This window comes from Rhyacophila brunnea, unplaced genomic scaffold (assembly GCF_057557595.1).
Source record: "Rhyacophila brunnea isolate RB1 unplaced genomic scaffold, BYU_Rbru_1.0 scaffold_5, whole genome shotgun sequence".
NCBI lineage: Eukaryota > Metazoa > Arthropoda > Insecta > Trichoptera > Rhyacophilidae > Rhyacophila > Rhyacophila brunnea.
In genome coordinates, this window is record NW_028233170.1 from 2105893 (window position 1) to 2122163 (window position 16271).

The window sequence follows — 16271 nt, forward strand, 5'->3', positions numbered from 1 at the left end:
GGTATAGGAACGCATACGGGACAGACAGACAGACAGACATTCATTAAGACCTACTGTAAGTTACTATGCCTATAACCTTCGCGCAAGTGCAAGCAATAAGTTGACAAAGTTATATGGCAATCGGATGAACGGTATGGCAGCGCATAAAATACGAACAAACAAACATTGATTTTTATATATTAGAATAGATTATGGCGCGTTGGCCAATCGCTGTAATGCCATAATACTCTTTTTAAATAAATAAATAAATAATAATATGGACCTCAACAGAGCGGAGGTTTTTGTATTAACAGATTTTGGTCTTTCCAAGAAATGGATGTTAGCCATTTTGATCAACCTCTATTACACAAATTGAAAAACAATATGTGTATTTTCCAGACCCGGGATTCGAACTTGGAGCCCACGACATTATAGCCGCTCGTCTATCGTGGGTCAACACTCAACAGGCAAACTGAAACTCAAATTTTCTATCACAATCTAAACACATTCTCACATACACACATAGACACTGATTTCTAAAAAAAAGAAATTTTACACTCAATTCTGATAAAACATAATAACTAAATTTTAGATTAGTAACCAGTAAAGTACGACAATGGGGTAGCTTTTCGCAAGATTACGCAAAGTATTAGGACCAAGTCGACAAATGGCCCAATGTCGCAATCGGATATTTGTTTTTAACGAACAAAATACAGATTTATTACAATATAAATCATAAATAGTTCACATAACATTATGTAGGTTAAGAATAAAATCGTTTATAAATCTGAAATAGTTTAATAATAAATATTGTGCCACACGCAATGATTTTTGTCGTATAACTTATTTTAAATTGATAATAAATTACATCACACGATATGTACCGTTGTCCGTTTGCGTTTCAGTTTAATCAGTTTATTGTTTTATTTAAAAAAAAAAATATTCAACCATGCATCGATAAACCCACAAATGACATAGTTCTGTTTCAGTCATATTATTAAAACTATTTGGTTCTGTCCATGTACAGCATTTCATTATCATCACCCTGAATCTATCCACTGCTGGATGAAGGCATCTCCAAGCTGAATCTACTTCTCTTGGTCCTGTGCATTGGGTTGCCACGTACTTCCGCAGAACTTAATCGTTTCACCGATCCAGCAGCGTCTAGGTCTACATTGCGGACGTTTTGTACCTCTAGGGTACCACTGGGTGACTAGATTTGTCCAACGATTGTCCCTTCTTCGAGCTATGTGTCCAGCCCATTTCCAATTTAGGCTCTTAGAAAACTCTATTACTTCGCAAACCCTTGTCTGTTTCATTATCCTCTCATTCCTCTTTTTGTCCTTTCGCGCTATGCCCAGTATGCACGTTGTGCCACTCTAAGTTTCTGGATCTCTTTTTTTCTTAGAGTCCATGTTTCACACGCATCTGTGATTACGGGAAGCACATACTGGTTGAACAGTTTGCGCTTTAGGCACAGTGGGAGATCATTTTGGAAGACATTATTCAGGCGGCCAAAAATACTCCAACCCAGCTTTACTCTGTGAAAATTTTCATCAAATATACATCCATCTATAGACACGTGTTATCGAAGGACCTAGATAGACGTAGTTTTTTTACCTGTTAGAGTCGAGTGCCATTGATGATGATCTCTTTTTGGTCCGCAAAGCAGTTGAACATGACTTTCGTCTTTGTTTATAAATTAGTCCACGTGGTGGACGGGGAGGGCTTTTGCGTGATTTTATCAAATTGTTACTACGCTAGCTAACTACGCCACTGGTGTACAGTAAATGCATCGATCTGATGTCGCAAAAACGCCATTTTAGTTTTTTAGTTAGTTTTTTCATCCAGATAGCGGTTTCTGTAAGATGCATTCCTCGGCTACTTTATTTTTACAGTATACCTACCTACTTAGCCAAGTCGATGACATTAAAACTTGGCAAATAAAACAACACAAATTTCTTAGCGTTTTTATTCAACTATGTTGGTTGAATTTTGAATATCTACCTAAGTAAATAATTTATAAATTACCGAAATACCTATTTAATTCATAATTAATTTAGTTCATGTCCAGTCACGGCCACAACCAAGGTATATGGGGCCACAACGATGTACGATATACATATACGTTTATTTATTGTTACTGTTGTCATGGATGAATTAAATATCGTTATCCCAGTTTTAACTTGTTCTAAGTGCAATTTATTAGTTTTTAGTTAATCAAGTTTGAAGGTTCAATGCAAATAATATATGATCTTCTTGGTCATACACTCATGGCTGAGGATCGTGACCACTTTTTAATTTTGCCATCCTCTGAGCCACCAAGACTTTCCATCCTTCTCGATCTGCCACTTCTCTCAGGGCAGTATAAATGGTGCTCCCAGTTAGCTCTTTCACTTGGTCGCTCTAGCAGGCAGACGGTCTTCCTCTGCTACGCCTTCCCTGGAGGCCACCCAAAACCACCAGTCTCTCTAGGTTGTCCGGTCCGCGCCGGACAATATGTCTAAAACACTGCAGATTGACTGCTTCGTCCTGTATTCTGTCCAAGAAATACGAAGCATTCGACGCCAACACCACATCCCAAAGGCATCAATTGCTTTCCGCTCTCTTGCCTTCAGGGTCCATGACTCGACTCCGTATACAATGTTTGTACAAGCATCATTTTTGTGGCAATAGAAATTCCCCGATCCTTCCATATAGTCGTAAGACGTGTCATTGCATTATTTGCAATCTGTGTGCACCTTCTTATCTCCGCTTCACATCCGCCTTCTCCACTAATGGTCGATCCCAGATATACAAACTCGTCCACTGTTTCTAAGTTTTAGAGTATACTTGCTGTTGATAGACCCGATCGACAACCATTAACTTGGTCTTATTCCTATTAACCCTATATAGAACACCTCATACAAAGTGGTAAATTAATATACCACCAGCATTAAGGTCTATATTATTTCCTATAATATTGTTTTAATAATGGGCCTTGCATTCGCAATAACGTACACTGTTAGATCAGTCTACCATCCAGTGTGAAGTTGGCCTTTGTTTAGAAATAACCGCCAAATACGCTGGTGGTAGGTATATATATATATACCAGCGTTAGAAAAGCACACTGACTTTGTCAAAAGATAATAATTGATCTCACTAGAATTGAACTTATTCGGAAAAAAATATAATTTAATTGGCTAGGTAATGTAATAAAACATGTATGTAAAAACAAAACGTTAGAATCACAAATGCAATGCTTATTATTTTATATACGTAATAATAACATAATTATTAAACAAATACAGTATGGTAGATAATATATACCACTGAATACGCATTGTCCTGGTATTGCCTCAATCAGTTAGTGGTAAAATTATACGCTTTTTAAAGATATTTAATTAAGCTTGGAAGATGTTACCTACTCATGAAAAAAGTGTCTTATAAAGGGTTAATAAGGAGGCCGAATTTGCTACTCTCTTCTTCTATATCTATTTAATATGCTATGGAAACATAAATAATAAAACAAATATTATGCGATGGTTTTCATCCATTGTAATATCTAACGAATTTGGCAATCAAACAACTGTACTAATAATATGGATTATCTGCGGTGAAACTTACTGTAAAGTTTTTTAGGGATTTTTAAGAAAAGTAATTATCTATCGCAAATACTTATTTTATGAACACAGCGAAGAGTTTCTTCATATTTTATTTTTATTAAGTTGTCAGAAATTTCAACGACAAACAAACTTTTTTTTATAGATTCGCCGACAATTTCACGGCATCTCACTAATGAAAATAAAATTGGAACGAAGCTACATAGCTCGTGAAGCAATAATGTTATTTTAAATTCTCAGCTTAAAGTAGTAAGGTATTGGATGAAAATTAAGAAAGTGTTGAATACCTCAACTTTCCACACGTGGAATGTGGTGTTTTCCCTTGGAACAGTCCGGAACATGGGGTCGATGACTCCATGGACACTATCGTCGACTTCATCCTGCGAAACAAAAAAAAATGCGTTAATTAATATATTGTAGTTTGCATATCAAATCATGTAGTTTTGATATATTCCACTTACGTGAGGGTGAATTTAGGTGGACGTTGTTTTATAAGTTTTTAAGATAGGGTCTGTCGATAGTTCACTCTGTGTGCTTCCATCTACTTTTATTTTTGTTGCTTTACTTTATTTCTTTTCTTATTTTATTACTTATTGTATAATTAAGTCACATCTCTCTGTATTTTTATTTTAAAAATTGTTAATACTTATTTTATGTCATGTCGTGAACGCTTTGAATTTGTAATTTGTTATGTTCATTATATCGTCGCTTAAGAAACAACACCGCGGAAGTCAATTAATTAAAATTTTCAGGGGAAACAAAAAACGTCTCAAAAAATTGAAAAAATCTCAAAAAAAAACATTTTTTTAACTAAACACAAAAAAAATAAGTTAAAAGGTATCAATTTTCAATTTTTTGAGACGTTTTTTGTTTCCCCTGAAAATTTTAATTAATTGACTTCCGCGGTGTTGTTTCTTAAGCAACGATATGTAAAATAAATAAATTTGATTTGATACATTCAGTGACGTCCTGTGAGTGTAGGTAGATTGAGCGTCGCTTGGGGCGGCAGTTAATCGAAGGGCGGCAAATCGAGGAGAATCATTAGGTATATGTATATTGAAATAGCTAGGTACTTAAACTTAGTAATAGCTAAGGCAGGTGGCCCCTCTAAAAATCCTGACATGGGGGCCCGCTTCAGGATGCGGGGACATGATATTAAATGCTTTTAACAATTTTTGAAACATTTATTTTAGTTTTATTTGGTCTTTCACACGGAGAGATCAACGAGCGGTCATTCGTAAAACCTGGCATTAATATTTATTTTTAAAAGCACTAGTTATGTAGTATATTTTCCCCCTATATATATCATTGGCATTACTTTTAATCAATTCATGTTATTAGACATTGTGTTATCCAATGCTTAACCAATTATTGTTAGTTGGTTACATGTAAATTGTACGGAAAACATTTCACCGTTGCACAGTTCGCCGTCAGCTTTCTTATCGAAAAGAGATGACCGTATACTATACGATCTCTAATTTCATTAGATTCAATAATATGAATATTAATTCAATTTTCATATGTAGCTGATTTTAGCAAAATTCATGAATTCAAAAATGAAAACCTAACCTAATCTAACCTAACAAATAATCCAGTATATCGGCTATTTTCAAAATTGTTTGCTGCTGGCTTCCTGTTAAGTGTAAACCGACAAGAACCGTGTTTTATTTAGACATTAATTTTATGTCAGTAGGTACTATACGACCCAAAGAGGTTGGACAATCTATAATATAAGGCCATATATTTCCGATACTACAACATTTCACGGTGAAGTGTGATACGACGAACTGCATACGTTCAAGTTTCCGGACTCGTTGTTAGTATACGTAGACAGTTAGGTAGGTAGGTTTATAATTTGGTAAGTGCCTACCTATGTTTTTGTAAATATGTGTAATAATAATTAAACATGTAGGTACATAATTATGTTATTATGTATTAAATATTGTCCTATTTGTAGGCATAGCGGAGACAGCTGTCTAAAATACAGAACGTCCCAAGGGGAATCGGTGAAGCGTAAATCCCATTAACATCTAATTCCAAAACATAGCTAACTGTATTATAAACGTGGAATTAAACACGCATCGGTCAGTGGTGTAGTGCTGGATTAGTGTTTTTTACAAGTTTTAATAATATACCCCCCCCCCCCCCTCATAATTATATCTAACATTTTCAACATTTAATTATGTAGGAACGACGGCTCTTAAGGGGGATCCTTATGCCAACAGAGAATCTAGCGGAAAAATACGAATCTTGCAATTTGAGATTTTTTTTTGATAATTTACAATTTCAACTGTACCTATTAATTAATAAATATGTATCTGAAAAAATTTAAAAGATTTTTTTTTTAAGTCAAAGATAAACTTACAATTTTATTGTAAAAAAACGTGAATTTGTTACATATTTGTGGCATGTTATTATTACATTATTTTTATGGTTATATTTATTATTAAAATTTAGTTTATTAAGTTTTCAATTTTTTACGCTTTAGATTTTTGACTTCAAAGTTATAATATTTTTTATATTTATTTTAAAAAAACACCGATTTTTATAAAAAAAATAGAAATGGGTAGGTAGGGTAAGGTTGCTATGATTGGACCACTTAACTTTGTGATGGTGTAACTCATCAAATATTATTGATAAAATAAAACAAATGGTTCATTTCAATGTATTATTTACTTTATTATGTATACACTTAGCATCAGTCCAATAAAATTAACCATTTTTGAGATTTAACAGGAAAACCAAATTTGTTGCCGTCTTTGGACCACATGCTCCTTGATTGGACCACTAAGTTTCCATCATTGGCATACATCTTTATGCAGAGGATAAATGCTTGTCTTCAGAAAGCCATTTGCAGCCGTACCGACAGAAGCAGCCCTGGAATAGGCTTTTCCAAAGAGCATAGATATTTGAAATGTCGTCACACATCTCCCAGGGTTTTGACGAAGCCATTTTTCGGTTTCATCTATGTAATAACTACTCAGCGGCTTATAAAATGACACATCAATTTGTGGAATGTATGTGCTGGAAGTGAAAGTATTACTACACCATATCTCTTCGCACATATATTGCATCCAAGTTTTTGGTGTGGCTTGTGTGACCGTCCAGTATAACCAAACTTTTTTTTCTGGAGATGGCTTTACATTCTCCACAAAATGTTGCATCCATAGAAAAAATATTTGTTTATTAATATAGCCACTGTCTGGGTTGAAAGCAAATATTGAACCAGGTGGTGCTCCATCTTTCAATTCATCGTTTGCTCTCTTCCGTTTAAATATGATAAGCGGGGGAACGAATAGGCATTGGCACAACATACAGCTGTGGTCGTTGTGCCACGTTCTCCACTAGTGATTGCTCCAACTTGGTGCTTACCTTTCAATGCCAATTTTTTTCTAGGTTTTCTCTGCAAGTTGGAGAGACCCGTTTCATCAATGTTGAATACACGCCGAGCATCCTTAATGTCATTCATATCCATAGATGTCTGAAGTTTATCAAAAAAGTCTTTAATTGTAGCTTGATTAAATCTGGTAGCTCTGTTGAATGAAGTAACTCTCGGTTGTCGTAGGCTCAAATTTGGAAGCAGCTTCATAAACCCGTAATACCATTTCTTACCTGCAATTCGCTTTTCTTTATTAAATCTATTTATATTAATTTGCTCAGCAAATTGAAATGCCAATCGCCTGACATCTACTGGAGTGATACCATACAAACAACTTTCAAGCTCGAGAATGTATTCGCAAAGCTCTGTCTCTAATAATTCTAATGGTAGGTCACCTTCGGAACCAACTATCTGAATTTATTCCTTGACTTTTGGATTGCTTCCATCTAGTCTTCGTTTGGAACTACAAACATTTGACTTGCCTTGTTCAAACCTACTTCTTTTTTCCTTAATGCCTGTAATGCCAATGACATGCTGGGCTCATTCCAGGTATAGTATTACCTCTCTTCGCCATTATGGAATGCAAAAAGAATATAATGTGAAAAATGTTATAAAATCGTTCCCATGATTGGACCGGTCCAATGGTAGAGGTTACCCATGGTCCAATGATAGCAACTACGGGTGCTGTCACAAAAATAAGTTTCACAAAAAAACCAAAGTATTAGCGTAACAACTATTATCATAGTTGCAAATAGTAATAAATTACCTAACATAATTGATGTAAGTACAACCAAATTTAGTTAATAGAATCATACTTACATTCGTTTTAGTTTTACTTGATTGTTATATTTTATGCACGATGAATACACCAACGAACGTGACTCATTTACCACTTCCAAGACGAGACTGAAATAAGAGAGGCGCGGAAGAGGCATGGAAAGCTGGCTTTGTGAGGTCACTGATGGTTTCTAACGTCTTTTATTTCTGATATACCTACGTGGTCCAATGAAAGCACTGGTCCAATGATTGCAACCTTCCCCTATAACTTTAAATCCTTTTGGGGAAAAGGGGGGCTGACAGGGCTCTAGCCTAGGGGTCCGGCGTGGCGGGTAGATCAGATATGTGAGATAAACATACACCACGAATTTGCTATAATAATAAAAAAGGCTATTACACGGCATGAGAATATGCGGTGCAAATTTTGGACTGTTTTGTGTTGCTATTCGAGATTTCTATAATTCAAGTAGGTGTATCAAAACTACAATAAAAAACGCTAAAAATACACTGAAGGCCCTTACTTTTATCTCTAACACAATTTTGAAAACGATTGCGTAGGGGGGCCCGCCAAAGATCCTGGCCGGGGGCCCTCTTTAGGATGTGAGGGCCATGGGCCTATTCATACCAAGTTCTAAATATAAAGGAAAGAAGAATATAATATGCACTGAATCAAAGAATGTAACAAATAACCGTGATATTCTTAAGCGATATATTGTATTATAAAAATTATAAATGAGTCGGTTCTGCTGAGGTATTAGAATACCGTACATAGCCTAACTTCGTGTAATCTTAAGGTGACGCATCAGTGAAACGGCAAATAATTTTCAACTGTAGGCGCGACGAAATTTTGGACTCGCTCGCATTCAGTGAGAGAGCGTCGAGCTAGAAACACGTCACTTTGCTTCGTGATGGCGACGGGCTAATTAATTCTTAAATCGTGTAAAGATGACTAAAAACGTTACCCATTTATTTTAAAAAGAAAACATGTCAATGAATATATTATTATTGTTACTAATAGAACAATAAACAGAACATAAAATAGACGTATGTTGGATTTATATGACAACTAATATTTCGTTTGACAGGCGTCATTTGCACCCGCGACCCGCAATCCGCGCATCGCCTAGCAACGATCTTTTTAGACCGTGCCTCAACTGATGTACCTACGACCTTAATTCTAACAGAAACAAAATGATACGCATTATTTTTATGGTACTTAAAAATAATTTAAGTGAGTACAAATTTACATACTTTTTGCATTAGTGAATTCAGTTATTACGCGAAGAATATAGTGGTAGAGCAGTAGTGCAGAGTGGAGATTATGTTACGTATCCTATAGTTTATTAAAAAGCTCTTAAATAAAATGGTAGATAAGTAATTATCTTGACAGTGCAAGTGTGTTAGATTTATTGGCATGCTTAATCTAGATTAAAATATTGATTAGGTATATGTCGCTACAGCGGTCATGCAGTTCGTGACATGTTTTAAATGTTAATAATAATTGAAATATATTATCTCCGAGCTGTAGGCTTTTATATTACCTACTGCCGAGTCGATGAACTTCACTGCCATTTCATAATGTATATAGTTAGTTATGTATATATTATATTTTATGAGAGTAAATCTAGACACGCCACAGCTGATGATGACATTGGACGGGTAATGACATCATTTTACAATGATGGATTGCTATTACATTGAAGCTTAAATCAGCATACACAAATTAAATGCGAAAATCTTTGACTTAAAAAAAAAGTTTTAATGTTTTCATAGACATATTTATTAATTAATACAGTTATTAAAAAATGTCTAAAATTGCAAGCTTTGTATTTTTCCGCTAGGTGCCTCTGCTGGCATGCATATCCCCCTTAATTTTAACTTTTAAGCAAGACCAATTCTGCAGCAAGCAAAATCTTTGGTTATTTGTGTAAGGGAAGTATTTAATTTCAATACTTAAATACAATTCCGGTTTTAATTGGTGAGAGTTAATATTTCGTTACTTAGTACCTAATATGAATCGGTTTTGGTTACGCGGGGATCAATTTTCGTCTAAAACCAATTCCTAGGGCTGACGAAGGTTTTAAAACAGCTTCGTATGTAGGTAGGTATCTGATACGGTACCAATGATTCACATGAATTTAATATTATGATGAAACCATTCATTCATTGGGCATATATATCCCGAAAATTAATATTCATTATCCAGTGTAGTCTTTGAAAATAGTAGGTATGACTATAATATATTTTTTGAAGATTCATAAAAAACGAAGTTTTTAACCATCTTACCCAGGGGTACGGGAATCCCGCTCAGATTGGGTACGCGCGTACGGTCCGGTCCCCAAGATTGAATGAAAAATATAGCTAAAAGATTTTGCACGTGCAGATCGATTTAATTCATAAAAATCGCGTTTTTAGTGAATTCATGGAACGAGGAATTAGGTTTATCAATAGCATTGTAACAAAAGAACTTAGTTATTCATCGCCAATTTCATAAAACCGCTCAGACGGAAAAAAATGGGTATGCTAAAAAATGCTTAGATTGTTGGTAGATACATGTAAATTGTACGTAAAACATTTCACCGTGGCACAGTTTGCCGTGAGCTTTCTTATCGGAAAGAGATGACCGTATACTATACGGTCTCCAATTTTATTAGATTCAATATGAACATTAATTCAATTTTCATACCTGATTTTGGCAAAATTCATGAATTCAAGAATGAAAACCTAACCTAACAAATGATCAAGTATATTATCGGCTATATTCAAAATTTGTTTACTGCTGGCCTCCTGTAAACCGAAAAGAACCATGTTTTATTTAAACATGAATTTTATTTCAGTACAATACGACCCAAAGAGATTGGACGGTCTTTAACATACGGCCATATATTTCCGATACAACATTTCACAGTGAAGTGTGATACGGCGAACCGCATACGTACAAGTTTCCGGACACGTGGATTTTGAAGGGATTTTTTGTAAAAGAGAGTTAACAATCTAATAAGGCTCTTGAAAATTTTGAATTCATTTTTGCTCTTCTGTGTCAAAAGTTTGCCGACCCCTAGAGACTCTAACCTAACCCATGTAATTATGTTTAAGAATTCATTAATATAGAGCTAGAGGTCGGTATGTCGTGTTAATTACAGAAATAAATTTATTACCTATTGTTGTTTGTTAATCTGTTTTAGGTCGAATACAAGGGAAATCTAGATTGGAATATACCTATCCATTCATCATCTGTGTTATATTATATTTATATGTATCATATGGAAGCCATGGAGCATGTCCGGCCGTAATAATAAAGTATACAGCAATATTAATGTTTTAGATACAACTGATTCGGTTTTAATGCTCGTTTGAATATTTTTATTACATACGTAGTTATGCTCATGTGAACACAACACTATGTTTGTGTTGGAAATCTACTTATCGAATTGGTTGCGCGGATAAAATGGCGTCTTATCTTTTCAGAAGCATCAGAAAATATTATACCTAATAAGTAATAATTTTCAGCTTATATCTACAAAGAGAATCAAGTCATTTACGCGCGGGTAACTCCAAAACTACGCTTTTGATCAAATGCAATATAAAATGGATTTGATATGCATGGTTTTGACCCATTTCGGTGTGGAAACAATCAAAATTACAGTCGTAGATTGTTTGGTTTCCGTTGATTATCCAATTATGATAAGGAAATAAAATTGCAACATTATTGTCTGCGCTAATACCTGTAATTAATCAGCGGGGCAAAAATTGTAACCGATAAACAGTGACGTCCCTAGACAAAATGCCGCCCCTAGGCAGTGCCAAAATGCCGCCACATTTTTTTAAACAGTACTTTTTATTATCGTTTCATGACTCCAATATCTAAGAAATCTATTGTATGGATACATTACTAACAAGATATATAGGTACCTACCATTAAATCTAATTTAAATTCCATCTCTGCTTCAATAGAAATGCGAGTCTACGGTTTTAGATACTTAGGTATATTAAAAAATACACCTGACAACTTCCAAAACCCGCGAGTGACTGGCAAACATATTTGGATAAATTTTAAACTATGTATGCACGTGTCATTGCTATTCACCAAGAACGTGATGTCCAAGGACAACGGAAATAAACTAGACATCGCGAACCCAACAAAAAATAAAGTTATGCTAAAACTTTTATAATACATAATTAATACACTTTGTTTCCAACCAGTGAACTGAATCTTTTAATGGAAAGATATTGCCGTTGTTACTAAGTTTAGGTATCTATTTCTATATATTATAACTAATGATTCTCCTCGATTTGCCGCCTTTTGGGTAACTGCCGCCCCCAAGCGACGCCCAATCTGCCTACCCCCACGGGACGTCACTGCCGATAAAAAACATTTGATATTGTATTTTAAAGCGTAGTATGTTTAATTGAAGACCGCCGCTAAAATGATCGCAAACTTTTGACAGTTGTGTCTCGAAAAATAAGCAGACAATGAAATTGAACGAAAGCGGTTTTTTATTCATTCAAAAAATATACGTGACAGTGGCTGATACAGTGACGTTCCTAGACAAAATGCCGCCCCATTTTTTATGCAGTATCTTTATCATCCTTTCATGACTCAAATATCTAAGAAATGTATTGTATGGATACATTACTAACAAAATATAATTAACACTAAGTCTAATTTTATTTTATTACAATCTCTGCTTCAATAGAAAATATTGCGAGTGCACGGTTTCAGATGCATTTAAAAATATACATGATAACTTCCAAAAGTCACGAGTGACTGGCAAGAATATCTTTGGATAAATTTTAGATCAGGTAAGTATGTACCTACCTATAATTCAAATAGAATTCGCAAATCTGCACGTGTCATTGCTGGTCATCAAGGACGTGACGTCCAACGACAATGGAAGTAAGCTAGACATCGCGAACCCGACAAAAAATACAGTAATGTTAAACCTATTATGTTAATTAATACATTTCGTTTCCAACAAGTGAGCTGATTTTTTTAATGGATAGGTATTTCCGTTATTACTAAGTTTACGTAGTTATTTCTACATATACCTAACGATTCTCCTCGATTTGCAGCCCTTCGAATAAATACCGCTCCCAAGCGACGCCCAATCTGCCAACCCCCACGGGACGTCACTGGGCTGATAGTTTGTAACACTGTAACTATAGCGTTCCCTGTCTGTGACAGAGTAATAAGGAAACATTGCGTAAAAATACACCATACAATATTATCAGTTGGTGTGAATCTTTTTCCCCTTGGCATTACTATCACCTTTTTACCATGATCAATCCTAAGAAGATCATACAAGGCTCTACAATCTAGAGGTTGTATTAACAGATTTTTGATTTTTTTTACGAGAAATAGTTGTTAGCCACTTGCTCAACTTGTAACGTTCATATCGACCCACAACATTATAAGCCGATGCGGTAACCGCTCGGCCAATATAGCATATTAATATAATGATTTTGTATAATTATGGTATGGAGTGCCTACTTGCCGGATTACGAATATTCTAATACCGAAATCCCTACTCGACCATTTTTCCCAGGATTGCAATCATTAAGTGGCAATATTTTTATAATTACGACGATTCTGTTCACTAAATTAAATAATTAGATGTACATCTGTCTATAGCTAGATAGATAAAATGTAGTTTAAATATTTCTAGCTTCATATTTTAAAATACCTAATTCATATACTTACTGATATTTAATACTACCCTCCCTATTCAAAATCAATAGTTTGAAACAATCCGTTTACCCTTATGGATTTTGGATTATATTACGTTGGTAAAACACTCAGGTTTCAAATTTCGAACGGCAATAAAAAAGGAATAGCAGGTGTTACAATACGACTATGTATATATATAAATTTTTAAATTATATTCTTGAATATATCCACCACTAAAAGCTCTTTTCTTTCTTTTACTAAAATATTATGCATTGAACAATGTATTTTTTTGTATACTCCTATCATGGTTACTGTCAAAAATGGACGATGTCGTGTATTTATACTTAAACCAGCATGGCAGTGCTTGAAATTGACCGGAACGCACCGGAGCACCGTTCCGGTTCATAAATACCCAAAGTTATCACTTCGTCTCGTGGAAATATTAATTTGACCGTCTGAGCGCGATATGTCATACAAAAAAAATCTAACACACTTTTTTTTAAATACAATTAGATAACATTCTTATATATTTTCGTAAAAATATCGAGCGCTCCGGTTCGTAAAATTTTCCATTTCGAGCGCTGCATCAGGGTATCACATAACTCCAAAATCAATAACGAAACTGATATAATTATGTGATATTCAGGCAGTTAATTACCCTGGGAAGTTAACTGTCAGGCTTGATATTTTTTTAACAGCGAGCTGTCAAATCTCGCTGAGTAAAAAGTCCAATTGTAGATTGTAATGGGATGCATTTGGAATCAAATAAGATGTATTAATTGTGCTAACAATTATTGTAGATAACTGTATTGTTTATGGAATTGCTCCGAGTGATATCCGTGTTATTTTGGAAGAATAAAAATAACGGAAACGTAGTGCCCTGTCAACTATTTACGGCAAGTTATGTTTTTGCCAAACTAAAAATATCGCCAGCTTTAAATGTTTCATCGTAGTCTAGACCAATTTGTTTGAAACTTAGCACGTGTCCAAACCTGCATACATTTCTATCAACATGTAGTTTGGATAACGCATATTGTACAAATTTGCACGATTTAATTAATACGACATTCCGCAAGACCACGCGTTGCTACTTACTATGGGAGTAGTAAAAAGAAAAAGCCTCCAATTATGGCCACACTTGTGTGTTTGAATTTGCACATTTCGTAGATGATATACATTTGAAATGTATTTATACCAATGTTTGTAAAAAGTTTATTTATATGGACTAGCCATTAAATACATATATATGACAGTATCAGAGGCGTAACTACATTACACAATCCACAGTTTACAGCCTATTAGCTAGAAGTAAAATGAAAATGTTTGTTATTAATTGTTTTTAACTCCAATCGAACCAATGAGTAACTCAAGTAAAGGGTTCTACAAGATGTACAATAGTAATATTAGAAAGGTTTTTCCAACCCATAAAGGTTAGAAATCACTGATGTAAATAATGAATTAATTCTAATTTCTCCAGTTTATATTATGTTATTTTGTGGATCTGGCAAATAATATCCATATTGTTTGTCAATTTAAGTTTGTAGTATTGATCTAATATGTTGAACAAGTGGCTATCATCCATTTCTTGTAAAAAAAATCCGTTAATACAAACCTCCACCCTGTGGAGGCCCATTTATTATCTTTTAAGAAAGATCGGGCATGGTAAAAAAAAGAATTTTGTTTATTTTATGTTACTCGTAGCATATTGTGATTATTTTGTTTCACACAAGTTACAAAAAGGAAATTTTTTAAATTTCGAAATACCTAGGTACTTATTAATTTTTTTCTCATATGCTACATTGTATCGCTTCGGTATGATGATTTGCGACTCACGATGTCGCGTTTTATCAATTTAATTAGTTCAACAAGACAGAGTGTCTTTGAACGATAAGTAGCTTATAAAGCTATTATTGCAACAGTCAACACCTGACGGATATTCATAAATCTTATGGCCGACGTTCATTACCGATGCGCTGTCATGCATAATGCTTCTAGTTTTTTTTTTGCCGTACACATATTTGTTTTATTTTTATTTAATTACACACGTAATGTGTTTTAAAGAAAATACAATTTGCTCTTAATAGTTTGCTAAAACTGGTAATCAGTAAAGTCATTCAGAGCAGTGGCGTAGCTATATATATTAAATTTCAGTTAGGTAGGTACATTAACATTTTGATTTATTATTATATACACAAAGTTTCACAGTGTATAGGGATACAATCAGCGTTGCCAACTGGCGTTGACAAAAACATGTCAGATGGGGTACGAAAATAAGCTATTTGGTAGGAAAATGTAATATTTTAATATATATATTTATATATATTAAAATATTATGTATATATTTAATATATGTAATATTTTGTGACACGTGTGGGTGAATGGTTGGAAACAGGCCCACTCAGTTTATACGTGAAGAATGTGCATTGTACGAGGGCAGTCGCAATTAGGGGGTGGCAACAAAACCCGTTTATTTTTCAAAATATTTAGAGAAGAAAAGTGAGATGGTACTTAATTAGCAAAAAATCAAAGATTGGCCAGGCGATGATATAATCCCATCCGACCCCTTTCCAAAAACTCTGTAATAGAACACAAAGCTCATAATACAAAATATTAATGTTTTAGCTGTAATAGGTACCAACTAATTAAACATAAATAATTTAAAAATAGATTCGTTAAAAACCTCAAATGGAAATGGGTGTGAAACATAGCTCGAAGAAGGGACAATCGTTAGACAAATTTAGTCATCCAGTGGTATCCAAGAGGTAAAAAACGTCCGCAAGGTAGACCTAGAGGCCGCTGGATCGATAAAATAAGGATAAAGTTCTGAGGAAGTACGTGGCAACGCAACGCACATGACCGAGAGAAG

The 16271-nt window shown here is 34.5% G+C and overlaps 1 protein-coding gene across 1 annotated transcript in view; it reads right to left on the reverse strand.

The window, feature by feature from the left end:
* qua (villin like protein quail) overlaps positions 1 to 16271 on the reverse strand; it is a 71941-nt gene that overhangs the window by 26539 nt on the left and 29131 nt on the right. The window contains exon 2 of the mRNA XM_085955923.1: positions 3869 to 3961. Coding sequence (XP_085812049.1) covers positions 3869 to 3961 — 93 coding nt within the window. The remainder of the gene's footprint in view (positions 1 to 3868; positions 3962 to 16271) is intronic.